Source organism: Canis lupus, chromosome 18 (assembly GCF_011100685.1).
Source record: "Canis lupus familiaris isolate Mischka breed German Shepherd chromosome 18, alternate assembly UU_Cfam_GSD_1.0, whole genome shotgun sequence".
Classification (NCBI taxonomy): Eukaryota; Metazoa; Chordata; class Mammalia; order Carnivora; family Canidae; genus Canis; species Canis lupus.
Window position 1 is genome coordinate 51,767,160 of NC_049239.1, and position 13,639 is coordinate 51,780,798.

Consider the following 13,639-nt stretch of genomic DNA (forward strand, 5'->3'; position numbering starts at 1 on the left):
AGCAGCCGGAGGATTGCGGAGCCTGGGCGGTGTGCGAGGCCGACTTCCTCGCGCCTGGGGCAGCGGGGGGCCAGCAGGCCTGCCTGCCTTCCGGGACGTACCGGCTCACGTACCGGCTCGGTGAGTCCCTGGCCAGGGCCCACCACTCAGTTCAGGAGGCCGACGAGTATGAAATACAACTATCAGGGAGCCGTTACTGTTGCCACCATTCCTGGCCGTGGAACCTAGAAGAAATACTTAACCGCTCGCAGCCTCAGTTTTCCTCTCTGTAAAATGGGTCGTGTGAGGACTCAACAGGTAAAGTGCTTAGAGAAGGTCTGGTCCTCTAAAAACAGCAGGAGAGGAGACTGATGTGCTGAGCCGGGCGCTGTGTGACCCTCTTGGCCAGAAATGGAAATGAGTAATGTTTCTACTTTATGAAGAAACAGGAGGCAGAGGGGAGAACTGAATTGCCCAAAGACACCAGCTAGTGAATAGTAAATGACACTGGCTTTTGAGCCCAAGCAAATTCAAGTCTGTGCTCTCAAACCAGACTGAGCCCAAAGTTTGAGGATGGCCAGAGAGAAGGGTGTGTGTCACAGCAGCTCTGCCATTCCCTGACTGGTGACTTAAGACAGGTCCCTTGGCCTCCCAAGGTCTCACTGTGGTGAGGGAGGTGACAACTCTTACCTGCTAAGGTTATTCCAGCACTGGGCTACCCAGAGGTGAACTGTGCATGCTGGAGGTAGCAGCAAAATAGGCACAATGTGTTTTTCAGAAAAACAGGTTTAATAAACAGCACTGAAGTAGCTAACACGAGAAGAGTCTCAATCTTGGTGGACTTCTTGTTTTCGGGTTCATTGTAGCTTGTACTTTTAATCACATGTTGCTGAGGGGAGGTGGGACTTTTCTGCCCTGGGACACTGAGGCCTTGTCAGTACTTAAGGCCTCCAAGGATCCCGCTTGGGGCTTGGAAGAGGTAGTGGTTTACAATATCTGGCAAACGTTGGTAGCTATTACAATGATGAATATTCTAAGCAGGCATAATTCTGGGCCTCTCGGAATCCCAGGACCAGGAAGGGCAGTGATTTCCTCTTTGGGAGACCTGGCCCAGCTGCTCCCCACCCCCTCAGCCCAGCTGTGAAAACCAATCTGAGATTCCAAGATAGAGTCACAAGTTGCAGGCTCAGGTGTCTGCCTTAAAGGGACAGACCCCAGTTTGTGGGAGAGCTGGCTCAAGCTTGGCTTAATGAAGAGGCCAAGGCCAGGCAGAAACCCAACCTTAGAGAACCTGGGAGGGGGTAGAGTAAGAAGCTCAGGACCACTATGATACACGGGGCAGAGGAGGGAGAGGCAGCCTCCTGGGGCTCTCCCAGGCCTGCGTTGCCATTACTTGGAGCTCAGCCATGGCCACACTTAATCTCCAACAGCTCCCTGGAAAAGTAGCCAAGGCGTGGTCTCTGATTCAGCAAGGGCCAATGGGTCCCTAGCTCAGCTGCCCCCCCCCCCCCCACCTGTCACTACTTCTCACTGGTGCAGGAGAATACCGCAGGTTGTACCACACCCAATGACCTCCAAAGACCTTTCACATGGGTCTATCACAAGCACTCTCAGGGAGTAAGCCTCAATTTCGTTTTTCAGGTGAAGGAAGTTAATCAGGTCAGGTCACTTGTCTAAGGTCACACACTAGGAGTGGTGTCTTGGTGGGCCAAGGGGGACTGGGAAGGAAAATCGACAATTACTGGACTTCTGATAACATGCCAGGCCTTGAACCAGGGCCTCCACACACACTCATCCTCATAACTGCTCAGCAGAAGCTGTTTTACTAGAGGGAAGGAGGGCTGACTTTTTTTTTTTTTTTTTTTTTTTAGATTTATTTATTTGGAGTTGGGGGGCAGAGAGAGGGGGAGAGAGTCTTAAGCCGACTCTGTGCTAAGTGCAGGGTGAGACATGGGGCACAACGTGGGGCTTGATCTCATGACCCCGAGATCACAACCTGAGCCAAAACCAAGAGTCAGACACTTAACCAACTGTACCACCCCGTGGGCTGACATTTAAATAACCTCCTACTAACATTCTGCTGGTCTCAGGTCTGCTTTCTCCGATATTCTAGGTCTTGGTCCTTTGTCCTGGAGGTTACGTTGGGACTGGATCTCTGAAGCCACGTTGTCACAAGGTACATTCTAGATGCCCTGTCTCCTGCTGTTCTAGGACTGAACCAGGAACTTGTGTGGGATGCATTAAGGGGCCAAGATAAGGGGTTTCAACTTAACGTGTCACAGACACTGCTGAGCCCCAAGCGAGAGGTAAGAAAGCAGGCTCTAGCCCCTTCAGGGACAAAGCCTGTGGGCGAGGCAGAGAAGAGCCCACAGGGAGGAAGCAGAACAGGCAGCACGTCCCACGGCTTCTGCTGGGTGGTTCATGCCAGAACCATGAGAGTCAAAACCTGACAACCAGCATGGGCAGGAGCCATCAGAAGGGTGTTGTGGAGGAGGAGGGAGCCTCCATCACCTCCCAGAGCATCAGCAACAATCTGGCAGTATCAGGACTGAGGTAGGGGAAGACCATGGCCCTGCCAAGCTCCTGCCTAAGCACACCAGGCCTGTATGACAGTGTCACAACACAAAGGGTCAAGGCTGAGGGGACTCTGAGGTGACCCTGGACCCATCTGGGAGAGTATCAGAAACATAGCCTGAAACTCTAGGGACAGACAGCCTGAATTCCCAGCTCAGTCTGGGAGTCAGGCTGGCACCCTCCCACTAAGTAACACAAGCTGAACCTTACTCTGGCCACTTGGCACCCTTCCAGGGTGGCTGCTCACTTTCCAGACCCAGATCTGAACTGAACCCTCATGATTTCCAACTAATCACATAATTGCTCTATTCCTGGGGCTTTACTTTTGGTTTCCTTATAGTCTTCTACTATTCTGAGATGTAGCTAGTATACAGAAAAGCACACAGAACATATATTCAGTTAACACATAGTCAATGCCTGTATTACCACCACACAGATAAAGACATGGAAACTGCCACCCTCACCCCAAGCCTCCCCATTCCTCACACTTGCCTCCTTCCCGCGAAGGTAACTAATACCACTTCTTTCTACTATTGATTTTTGCAATAAGGATTTTCTTTTTCTAGTTTTACCATCTATATAGAGATTACTGAGCAAGAATCCACTTAACTTTATGTGAATGGAATCACACAATTTGACGTTTTTTTGTTGGCTCAGCATTGAAATTCACCTGTCATTTGTTCGTTGTCACTGGTATGGACAGCCATTAGAGTCGGTCCAGTTGGGGGCTGTTATAAACAAAGTCGCTGTGAACACGAATTTAGGTGCAGGTATGCAGAATGTCCTTTGAAACAGCTCCAGGAGTAGAATTGCCAGGTCACAGGATGGGTCCTATCTTCAGCTTCACTAGAAAATGCCTGTTTTCCCCAAAAGTTCAGATCAATTTCTACTCCCACCAGATGGATGTCAGACACTCTTGCTCCATTCCATCAGCACTTGGTATTGTTTGACTTTAGAATTTTTGCCAGTGAGTGTATAATGGCATCTCATTTGCATTTCAGACTACTACTGTGCCTGAGCACTTTTTCACAAGCTTATTCACCATTTGGACATTCCTCTCATGGCTGCTTTACAGGTCTTTTTCTCTATTGTGTTATCTGCTTTGTCTTTATCATAGTCATGTTCTCTGGATGCAGTCTTGTGTTAAGTGTGTTGCAAATGTTCTTTCCTACCCTGGGTTTACATCACTACTCTCTTTGTGGTATCTTTATTTTTTATTTAAGAATTTTATTTATTTGAGAGTGAGAAAGCATGAACAGGGGGAGGGGCAGAGGAACAAGTAGGCTCCCCGCTGAGTGGGGAGCCCAATGCGGGGGCTCGATCCCAGGACCCTGCAATCATGACCTGAGCCAAATGCAGATGCTTAACCAGCTGAGCCACCCAGGCACCCTTCTTCATGGTATCTTTAGGCAAACAAAGTTTCTATAAACGGAAGTGAGTTTATCAACTTTTCCTTAATTTCTCCCTACCCTGAGGTCATGAGAACCTTCTCGTAGTATCCCAATTTTTGCACTTAATACTTGTTATTCTCTCCTCACCAGACTGTAAGCCCTCTGAGGAAAATTCTGTAAGCAAGTAGTTCTCAATGATGCTCCGCAGAACGAATGAACTCTAAGCAGGGCTAGGTGCTATACAGCTAGCATTTCATACAATCCTTACAACCTCATTTTCCAAGTGGGGAAACTGAGGCTCGGAGAGGCCAAGTGACATGACCAGGGAACAAAGGGCCCTCAGGTACATGGGTTTTGAGTTACATTTTAAGAACCAACCTGACTCCTTCCTAGCAGTAAGTCCACGGTCATATTACTCAGTCTTTCCGAGCCTCTGGTTTCCTCACCTATAAAAGAGAAAACAACTACTTATTACTGTGGGAGAAAAAATTTTGCAAAGATCTTAGCTGTGGACCTGGCTCGTACTAAGAGTTCAACAAAGACCAGGACAAAAACGTACCCAACTAACTCAGGCCCCTACAACTGTGATGTCTTATGTTTTTTCTGCCTCCCTAAGAGGACCAGCCAGACGACCAGAGCCCTGCCCACTTCTCCTAGAGGCCAGGAGAGTATATGATGATTGGCAGACAAACTCTAACCCACATTTGATCCACCCTCTTCCTGGTATTCCTGACTCCCACTGATTTTTCCACCAGGTGCTGCCTAGCCCAGCTGTTGACTCGGTTGGTATCTGGAATATCACAGCCCACCCAGATCCCAGGAAGGGATCAACCCACACTCTTTGCCAGATTACTAAGGAACACTCCAAGGCACCTGCCTGAGGCCCACATGGCTGCCCTCCGGAGTGGGAAGGAAGCTGGCAGTTTCGATCTGTACTGATAAAGGAGTGTGGCAGACCCGGTCAGTCCCTGGGGAAGTCCCAGCCCACCTGCTTTTGAACACATGAAGCCCAGTCATGAAGGCCACTGACTTTATTGATTTAAAAAACCTTACAAGGACAGTGACTGTTCTGCCAAAAAAGGAGCCAAATAGCATAAAACAGACCAGACTAGTGGGGGTGGGGGTGAGGGAAGGGCCAGGAACTCACTCGGTAAAGCTGATAATTGTTGACATGAAACTGGCAGGGGGAAGGAGTGGGGAGATGCATGCAAGAGTGAGAATTTCAAAAAAGTTGAAATGGTGAGAGGAAGAGAACTCCCAAAGACCTTGAAGTACATCAGAAGTGAGTACAACAATAGCAATCTCTTCCTTTGTAGAGGACAGGGGAGGAGTTCCCACGCGGCTGCAAACTCGGGAGACTCCATGCTGGGGCTTGGGACTGGGGGCTATCCAGAGAGCCTCACAAGAAGGCATCGCACCACTCTCGAAGGCACCCGAAGCAGTCCCGGGACTGCTTAGCATTGGCACCACATGTGTCCTTCAGCCATTCCCGGAAGAGATCTTCATCTTTCTTTAGCACCAGAAACTGGCCAAGGACCACATAGGCCTGCAAACGGGGAAAGGGCATGCTGCTAAGTTCCATGGGACCAAGAAAGAACAAAGCCACTTTTGTGGCATCCAAAGCACATGAGCCTAGGAAGTGGGCAAGCTGTGGCTATCTCCTCAGGCCACCCTCAACATCTACTCTCACTTTCCTCACCCACAAAGTGAGGCCACCCTCACCCCCATCCCCCAGGTGCATGCTGCCACCCACACCTTGTCAAAGCCCCTTTCCTCCAGCTTCTTGCCCAAGACTTCACCAATCCCAGCCAGGCTCCCCACTGGCTTTTCCCCCATGGGCTCCGCCACGAAGTCTCGGTGCTTTTGGGAGGTTGTCATCTTGATCAGCTTAATCTGGGAATCCCAAGAAAAGGTAAGTTAGGGCTGCAAACCAGGTACTCCCAAGGGCCCAGTGACAATGTTACTTATATTAAGTGAAAGCTAATCCAGCCATTACGGCGGCTCACTCAGATCTCCTCGGTTCATGGGTAAGAGAACTGAGGTCCAAGAAGAGCCTTTTTCCCGCTGGGCAAAAGAATGGTTCTCTGTGGGAACCGGGTTCTCGTCCAGCCCCAGGGGAAAAACTAGCCCGCCCTCACAGGTGGCGCACGCGGGGCAGCGGGAAGATTCCCAGTCGGTAGCCTGGGTCCTCCTTGAGGCTGTCACTCCCTTTGTGACCTTGGCGGGCTAAGAAGGGAGCAAATGAAGGGTCTCTCGGTCCCACGCGCCCGCACGCACCGCTCCCAGAGCGAGGGCACTAACCCAAAAGCGTGCACACGCTCCTGCGCCCCGCGGGCCCGCACTCCCCGCCCCCCGCCCGCCGGCCCCGCCCCCTCCACGCGCCGCCGCGCCGCGCCGCGCCCCGCCCTCTCCCCGCACGGCAGCCGGGCCGGCTCCGAGGGCGCTTCCTCTGGCGGGCTTCTCGGCTAAGGCCCCTCTCCTCCCCGCACCCCCTCCCGCGTCCAGCTCGGGCCCTGCTCCGCGGCGAACGCTCACCAGCAGCTCCGGCTCCCGTAACGGCTCCTACCGCCACCCGGCTGCTCCCACCGATATCTCAAACTCACTAGAACTTTCTTCCACTTCCGCTTCCGGGTCGTCTGTAGAGCCGCTTTTAAAAAAACTCCTCTGGGCACTTCTAGCCGCGTAGAGCCATAGAGAGAAGCGCTCCCGACCTCAGCGGCGCCCTTCCTAGGCACCGCTTGCGGGTTGCCTCGCGGGAAGCCCAGCTGCCTTATGTGGTCTCGCCTCTCGGGCAGCCTGTCCGGTCTCAGGGACCTGAGGCCTTGGAGAAAATTCCATTCCCCGCTGCGCGGCATCGGGAACTCAAGAACTTAACCTTGGCCGACCCGGAGGTGGGAAGAGTTAGAGAGACGGACCAGGCGGGGAGGGCGGCTGGTGAGCTTCCGCGATAGCCCCGGAAGTACGGTGTTCGGAAGGGTCCGACTCTAGAGCGCCTGTGATCACCCGGCTAGGAGGAGTCGGAAGCGCGGGCGACCTGAGTGTGCGTCTGCCTGCCGGCGGGCCCCTTCCCCGTGCCCTCGTTGGCTCAGCTACGAATTGAGTCGTGGGCGAGCCGCTCTCAGCGTCCAGTCTGGAGAACAAGGTCGTTCGGGCACCGCCCGTGGGAGACGAGGGCAGAGGGTAAGTGTCGGTCTCTGAGCGTCTTTCTTCCAGGATAGGGAAGGGGGTGGGCAGGGGACGGCAGCCAGAGGTCACACCTCGGAGTTTCCTTTGGGAACCGTCAGCCTTCATGGTGCCGGTCCTCGTCTTCTCGGTACCCACGTCAGAAACCTGGCAGTGGCCGCAGCCGAGCCGGCTTACCCGACTTTTGTTAACTCGTTCCTGGAGTGGACCATCGCGCTGTCTTCTCACTGGTTTTTGACCGTAGTGTGTTGATAAGCTGGGCATCTGTGTTACGTGGCTGTGCTACACATAGGATGTACGAATATGTTGAGGAATATACAGTTTATCTCACACTCCTTCCTGAGAGGTTTCCCCAATAACTTCTGTAGAACCTGGTATTCGGTTTCTGTGATTTTGCCAGTACTTGTGAGTTGTTTTTGTTTGCCATACACTGTTCTAAGTGCTCGGCTTGCATTATTTTATTCTACTAATTAGTGATTGGGTTTAACTATTATTTTTTCTCTGAAGCTAGTGAAGTTGAACAGCTAGGAAAGAGCCAAGGAAGGATTTGAATCCTAGTAATTAGATTTTATTTACTTACTTATTTTAAAGATTTTTATATATTTATTCATAAGAGAGAGAGAGGCAGAGGCAGAGACACAGGCAGAGGGAGAAGCAGGCTCCATGCAGGGATCCCGTCGTGGGATTCGATCCCAGGACTCCAGGATCACGCCCTGGGCCAAAGGCAGGCGCTAAACCGCTAAGCCACCCAGGGATCCCCCTAGTAATTAGGTTTTAGAGTTCATGTTCTTAACCAGGACACAGTCACTCCTTAGTAAAAAGGATCTCTCTATTTTCAGAACAATCCTGGGTTCTGAACTTGTCATCCAAGAAACTCAGGAGTTGACAGTCTCTGCGTCCCTCACTGCCCTGGGACAGGACCCAGCATGTCTCAGGCCACCAAGAGGAAGCATGTGGTGAAGGAGGTGCTGGGGGAGCACATGGTGCCCTCTGACCAGCAGCAGATTGTGAGGGTGAGTGGCATTGGGCACAAGCTGCTCTGCCTCCCCATCCCTCTACTCCTCTTGGGCCCTTGTGATGGGGGTAGAGTGTAGCACAGCTTACTGGGTATTTGAGCTGACTGATAAGGCTGATGAGTTCTTGGTCACTCTTGGACCAGGTACTCAGGACCCCAGGGAACAATCTGCATGAAGTGGAGACAGCCCAGGGGCAGCGCTTCCTGGTGAGCATGCCCTCCAAATACCGTAAGAACATCTGGATCAAGAGAGGTGAGAGAGGCAGCCTTCTAGGAGACAACTATTTCCTGAGAGCTTGGCTTTCCCCATTACAAGCTGGATCTATTATGTTTTTTCTCCTCTCTTACCTGCAGGGGACTTCCTCATTGTTGACCCTATTGAAGAGGGAGAGAAAGTGAAGGCTGAGATCTCCTTTGTGCTCTGCAAAGACCATGTACGCTCTCTACAGAAGGAAGGGCTCTGGTAGGGTAGTTCTTTCGGTCATTGGTTGCCTCATTTCTGGGGATACTGACTTCTAAGCTATGGAATTGGAGGAAGGAAGATCATAGCATCCCAGGCAGGGATAGCTGGAAACAGCTTTTTTGCTGATCCGTTTTTCTGTCCTTTCTTACCCTGGCTCTTCTCTTGGCACAGGCCTGAGGCCTTTTCAGAAGTGGCTGAGAAGCACAACAACAACAGGAACAGGTGAGAAACAAGCCTTATGATAAAAAACAGGGATTTAGGCTTTGGTACCTTGAGGGGAAAATAGAGACCTTCTTTCTTCCTATGTAGAGTCCCTGATGAGTGCTCCTAAATATGTGGATATGAGTACAGCTTGAAAGTGAGATGCCCCAGATTAAGATTGTGGCATTGCCACTTGTAAATGAATCATTTTAAGCAGGTTACTTGATCTCTTAAGCCTGGATTTCTTTGCCTGTAAAGTGGGAGCTTTGTGAGGATTAAAGGAGTTAATGCTTATAAAATTGCTTAGCATAATACTTGGTATATGGGGTGGGTCCACTGAGCATTAGTTCATGGTTGTAAAATCATTATTGTTAAATCCAGTAGTTCTAGCAAACTTTTGATATGGGCTGGGAGGTATAGTCTTTAAAGAGCTTTTGTTGGCCATATGGTCCTCCTTTATGTGGGTCTCCTTGATTGCAGACCTATTTTTCCCAGAAGGCATTGGGTTAACCCTGTCCCTTTTCCCCCATGCAGACAGACTCAGCCAGAACTCCCTGCAGAGCCACAGTCATCAGGAGAAGAATCCAGCTCTGAAGATGATTCTGATCTCTTTGTTAACACCAACCGCAGACAATATTATGAGAGCGAGGAGGAGAGCGAAGAGGAGGAGGCAGCCTGAGTCCCTGGACCCATTTCTCCTCTTGCTCAGGGACGAGTACTTGGCTCCTCTGCGCTTGGACATTCTCAGGGTGCTCTGCAATTCTTCTCTATCCCCTCCCCCTGCACGGGGGACAAGACAGGGCCCCTCTCTGAACTGATCTTCTGCTCAAGGAGAATTAAACCCCTGGTGGGTAATGACTTGTGCTGGTGTCTGAGTGGCTCTTTGGAGGGAGGAGGGACTTGTGGTGAAGTTAAAAACTGCTCCTTGATGGGTCCCCCGGGTGCAGGTCCTAAATGGGTAAGAAATGGAAATGGCTGGAACCTTTCCTAGATTCTCTCTCTCATTGAGCACTCGTAAGCACCAGGGCCTGTGCTGTGCCTTCTGGCATGTATTTAATAATAACTGGGAGCAATCCCTCTGTATTGCATGCTTACAGTTAGTACTGACTCAGCCATTGAGGAACACAGCTCTAGGACCTAGTGCCCCCTGCCTCTAAGAGACACTCAGGATGAATTTCATAGTGCCTCGTAAGCTGCTTTTCCTGGCTTTCTAGTCACTGTGACTATAGGAGTGCCCACCTCCTTAAATGCTGTGTGCGTCCTCTGATTAGTGGCTTTTCTGTGGCTACTCAGACATCACTACCCAGCTCTCTTGCAAATTGTCATCCCTCTTTTTTTAAGCTTTTACCTCTGGCTATGTACTCCTTCTCCATTGTTGACATTGATCTTCTAATCACCGTTCAGACGTTGAACACTTTAACTCCCGGCTTAGAGTCTTCCACCCCTGTTTCCACCACCATTTTCTCCACCCCGTGGATGGGCCTATTCAGTCTCATCGGTGCCTACCTCATTGATCACTCCTTGCACCCCTGACGTTGATAGGAGTTGCCACTCCTCTTGAATTCAAATATCTGTAAAATCACCACCTCCTGGTTTTCGTGCTTACCTGCTCAACTCCCTCCTCTGTATCCTCAACCACAACCACAACCACCACCACCCCCACCCAGCCCCAACACACATTCTTACCTTTATTTTCCTATCTTCACTTCCCTTCCTTGTGCAACATTGATTCCACCTACACCTTCTACTCGCTTGTCTCCCTGCCGGTTCATCTAGTAAGATCTAACCCTGGCTAACCCAGCTGTTCACTTCTGTGCCTGTGTTCAAGTAAATGCTAGAGAAAACAGCCAACCTAACTCACTAGTTTTACCTTAAATTCATAATTACAAACCTCAGGTGGATGCTCAGCACTGCCTAGCAGATCTCTGGGATGTTGTACTTCAAAACTTGTATATTGTCTACCAATTCCCCCTTCCCCTGTTATGACCACATACTTCATTATGTGTCCTCATTACCCACCCTACAAATGTGCTCATGGATTGTCCTTTAACTCCCCCCCCCCCCCCCCCCCCGCCATGTAATCCAGCGGGACTTAAAACTTTTCTCTTGTGCCCTGGAGCTTATCGTCTTGTTTAAGGACTTTATGTGAGTTTTGTTTTTTGCCATCCTCTCTACTGGATATGTTAGTGGCAGAGGTGCTATAGAATCTCCTGTCTGAAACAATCTGAAAGGCCTGTCACTGATTCCACATCGTCTCCAGCTACTGGTTCATTTATCTGTTCCTTGCTCACTTTACCTTATTTTATCTTAGTGGAGCTTTAAATATATACATGTCTATATATTTGTATGTATGTGTATATATACAAAAAATAAACTTCAGATGAGTTAAGGATATGTATGTGTGTGTGTATATCTAACTTGTCTGAAATTTATTTTTTATGGGAGGCAACTTTTTTTTTCCTAAAGGGGTAGTCATTTGTCTCTATACCATCTGTTGAATGGGTCATTCTTTACTCAGATTTAAAATACCTTTTTAAAATAAACTGAATTCTTGCATACATGTGGGTCTCTTTCTGGAGTTTCTCATCTGTTGATGTATGTGCACATACCACATTTTATGGCGTTACTTAATCTATCTCCCTCATTCTGGCCCACTCTTCCTTGAAAATTTCCTGTTTTTTCTTACATAACTTTAGAAGGAACTTGGCAATTTGCATTTAAAAATCCTTTTGAGATTTTCATCAGGGTTTTAAATCCCATAGCTTGATATGCAGAAAAATACTATCTTAACAGTTTTGAATTTTCCTACCAGAAATGGGGTATGTACTTGCTTTTATAAGTTTGTCTTCATGTGGGTCCTTTACATTTCTGGTTCAATTTAGTCCTGGGAATTTTAGAGTTACTTGTTCTGAGTGGGATCTTTTGAAATTACATTTCTGCCCATCACTGGCATTTAGGGAAAACTGTCCATCCTTGCTCACCTAGTTGAGCTAATTAAATTCTTTTGTTCTCATAGTTTTTCAGTTGATCCTCTTGACTTTCTGGGAGGTCCAAGTATGTTCTCCTAGTGGTAGCTTTATCCTTTACACTTGTTTCTTTTTAGGGTCACAGAGGTCAGGGCCTCCGGTATAATGTTGGGTGGTACCCTCGTTTTTCTCCCAGTGGGAACTGTTCCCATAAGTCACGTAACACAATTCTTGCATTAGGTGTCTGGTAGATAACCTCCATTAGGCTAAAAATGTTTCCCTCTGTTCCCAGCTTACTGAAGGCTTTTCCCCTTTATTTAATAGCAATGATTTTGATGTCTATTGAGATAACCAAAAGATTTCGTTTTATTATTGAGCTGCTTCTCATGAACAGACTTTCTCATGCTGAGCTGTCCTTGCAATTTCATATAAGCTCCACTTAGAGTGTTTATTTCTTTAGGATTTTAATATTTATTTCTGGGCCAATTTTACTTCTTATTTTAATGATTTCCCTGTCCCAATTTGGTATAGCCCTATGCTATCCTTGTAAAATGGATTTGAAGACATTTAATCTATTTCTTTGTTCTTAAATAATTTGTAGAAGGGGTTTTTTGTTGCTTAAAGTTTGGTAGGCTTTATTTATAAAAACATCTGTGTTTGGTTCCTTTTTAAGGGGTAGATACTTGACTGCCTTTTTTTCTAAGATTTTATTTATTCATGAGAGACAGAGAGGTAGAGACATAGGCAGAGGGAGAAGCAGGCTCCATGTAGGTAGCCCGATGCGGGACCCGATCCCAGGACTCCAGGATCACACCCTGAACTGAGCTACCCAGGTGTCCCAGGACTTTCTTAATTTGTAAGCGTCAAAATCTAACTCCACCTAGCAGAAGCAAACCAGGGCTCATTGACCATAAGTCTAAGAGAACAGCTGTAAGAAGAGCTGATCCAGGGCGAGCATGATTTCGTCAGGGCTCCCTCTCATTTGTTCCTTGGATTATCTCTGCTTCTGTAGGTGGACCAATCTCTCCCTACCATTGTATTCTGCAGGAAGCTTCAGTTTACATTCAGTCCTTATAAGCAAAGAGTTCCTTTGTGAGCATCTGTGTATGTCACGGAAGACCATTTGGTCATCTTGGGTCACTGACCCCCTTCTGAGCGAGTACTGTGACCAGGACTTGAATAGGGAGGATGGGTGAGAGGCAAGATGAGCCAAGCCTAATCTGTACACACAACATGTGCTTCCCATGGAATAGAGCAGTTCTTTAACCAAAATAAGGGGACAGCCTCTTTTTTTTTTTTTTTTAAGATTTTATATATATATTTATTCATTCATTCATGAAAGACAGAGAGAGAGAGAGAGAGAGAGGCAGAGACACAGGCAGAGGGAGAAGCAGGCTCCATGCAGGGAGCCCGATGTGGGACTTGATCCCGGGACTCCAGGATCACGCCCTGGGCCAAAGGCAAACACTAAACCTCTGAGCCACCCCGGGATCCCCCAGGGACAACCTTTTGATAAAACCAACAGACATTTGTCCTTTATTCTGTGTATTTTCTTTGACTAATTTTGCAAGATGTTTCTCTACATTATTGGGTGTTTCCTTCTACTTCTTTACTCATTTCTACCTTATTGAGCCATATGCTTAATTTCAGTCTTGTTTTCTAACATTTTTATGGCTACAAGTTTTCCTCTAAGTACTCCTTTGACTGTTACCCACTTGGTCATGTGATTGTGTGATTTTTTTTTTTTTTTTGGCACTGTATCTGTAAACCTGGCCTTAGATTTTTCTTTAGCCCTCAGTGATTGTGTGGTTTACCTAATAGCCCCTGTTTTCCCCCTAAAACCCTTTCATCTCCACTTCTCCATCTC

General features: G+C 48.5%; 2 protein-coding genes and 1 long non-coding RNA gene across 3 annotated transcripts; 2 read left to right on the forward strand and 1 right to left on the reverse strand.

The window, feature by feature from the left end:
• Positions 1-10: 10 nt before the first annotated feature.
• On the forward strand, positions 11-4,964 carry LOC102154363. The gene is made up of 3 exons (XR_005373618.1): positions 11-297; positions 2,093-2,155; positions 4,700-4,964. It is a non-coding gene; the product is annotated as an uncharacterized LOC102154363 (long non-coding RNA).
• BANF1 (BAF nuclear assembly factor 1) lies at positions 4,961-6,762 on the reverse strand. The gene is made up of 3 exons (XM_038563871.1): positions 6,480-6,762; positions 5,700-5,837; positions 4,961-5,490 (listed from the first exon to the last, which is right to left on the reverse strand). The coding sequence occupies exons 2-3, from the start codon at positions 5,820-5,822 to the stop codon at positions 5,344-5,346; spliced, it is 270 nt and encodes an 89-aa protein (XP_038419799.1). The 5' UTR covers positions 5,823-5,837; positions 6,480-6,762; the 3' UTR covers positions 4,961-5,343.
• Positions 6,449-11,364, forward strand: EIF1AD (eukaryotic translation initiation factor 1A domain containing). Its single transcript, XM_038563869.1, has 6 exons — positions 6,449-7,124; positions 7,967-8,140; positions 8,287-8,395; positions 8,497-8,605; positions 8,777-8,827; positions 9,341-11,364. Exons 2-6 carry the CDS (start codon positions 8,054-8,056, stop codon positions 9,483-9,485), a joined length of 501 nt encoding a protein of 166 aa, XP_038419797.1. The 5' UTR covers positions 6,449-7,124; positions 7,967-8,053; the 3' UTR covers positions 9,486-11,364.
• The last annotated feature ends 2,275 nt before the right edge of the window (positions 11,365-13,639 follow it).

What these genes read in the sequence shown, in the direction of transcription:
- BANF1 (XM_038563871.1), bottom strand. Translation starts at nt 5,822, where the DNA reads ATGACAACCTCCCAAAAGCACCGAGACTTCGTGGCGGAGCCCATGGGG. An exon ending in AGGAAAGGGGCTTTGACAAG is followed by an intron (nt 5,491 to 5,699) that starts GTGTGGGTGGCA and finishes CCCCGTTTGCAG; the next exon opens with GCCTATGTGGTCCTTGGCCA.
- EIF1AD (XM_038563869.1), top strand. Translation starts at nt 8,054, where the DNA reads ATGTCTCAGGCCACCAAGAGGAAGCATGTGGTGAAGGAGGTGCTGGGG. An exon ending in ACCAGCAGCAGATTGTGAGG is followed by an intron (nt 8,141 to 8,286) that starts GTGAGTGGCATT and finishes CTCTTGGACCAG; the next exon opens with GTACTCAGGACCCCAGGGAA. An exon ending in GAACATCTGGATCAAGAGAG is followed by an intron (nt 8,396 to 8,496) that starts GTGAGAGAGGCA and finishes TCTTACCTGCAG; the next exon opens with GGGACTTCCTCATTGTTGAC.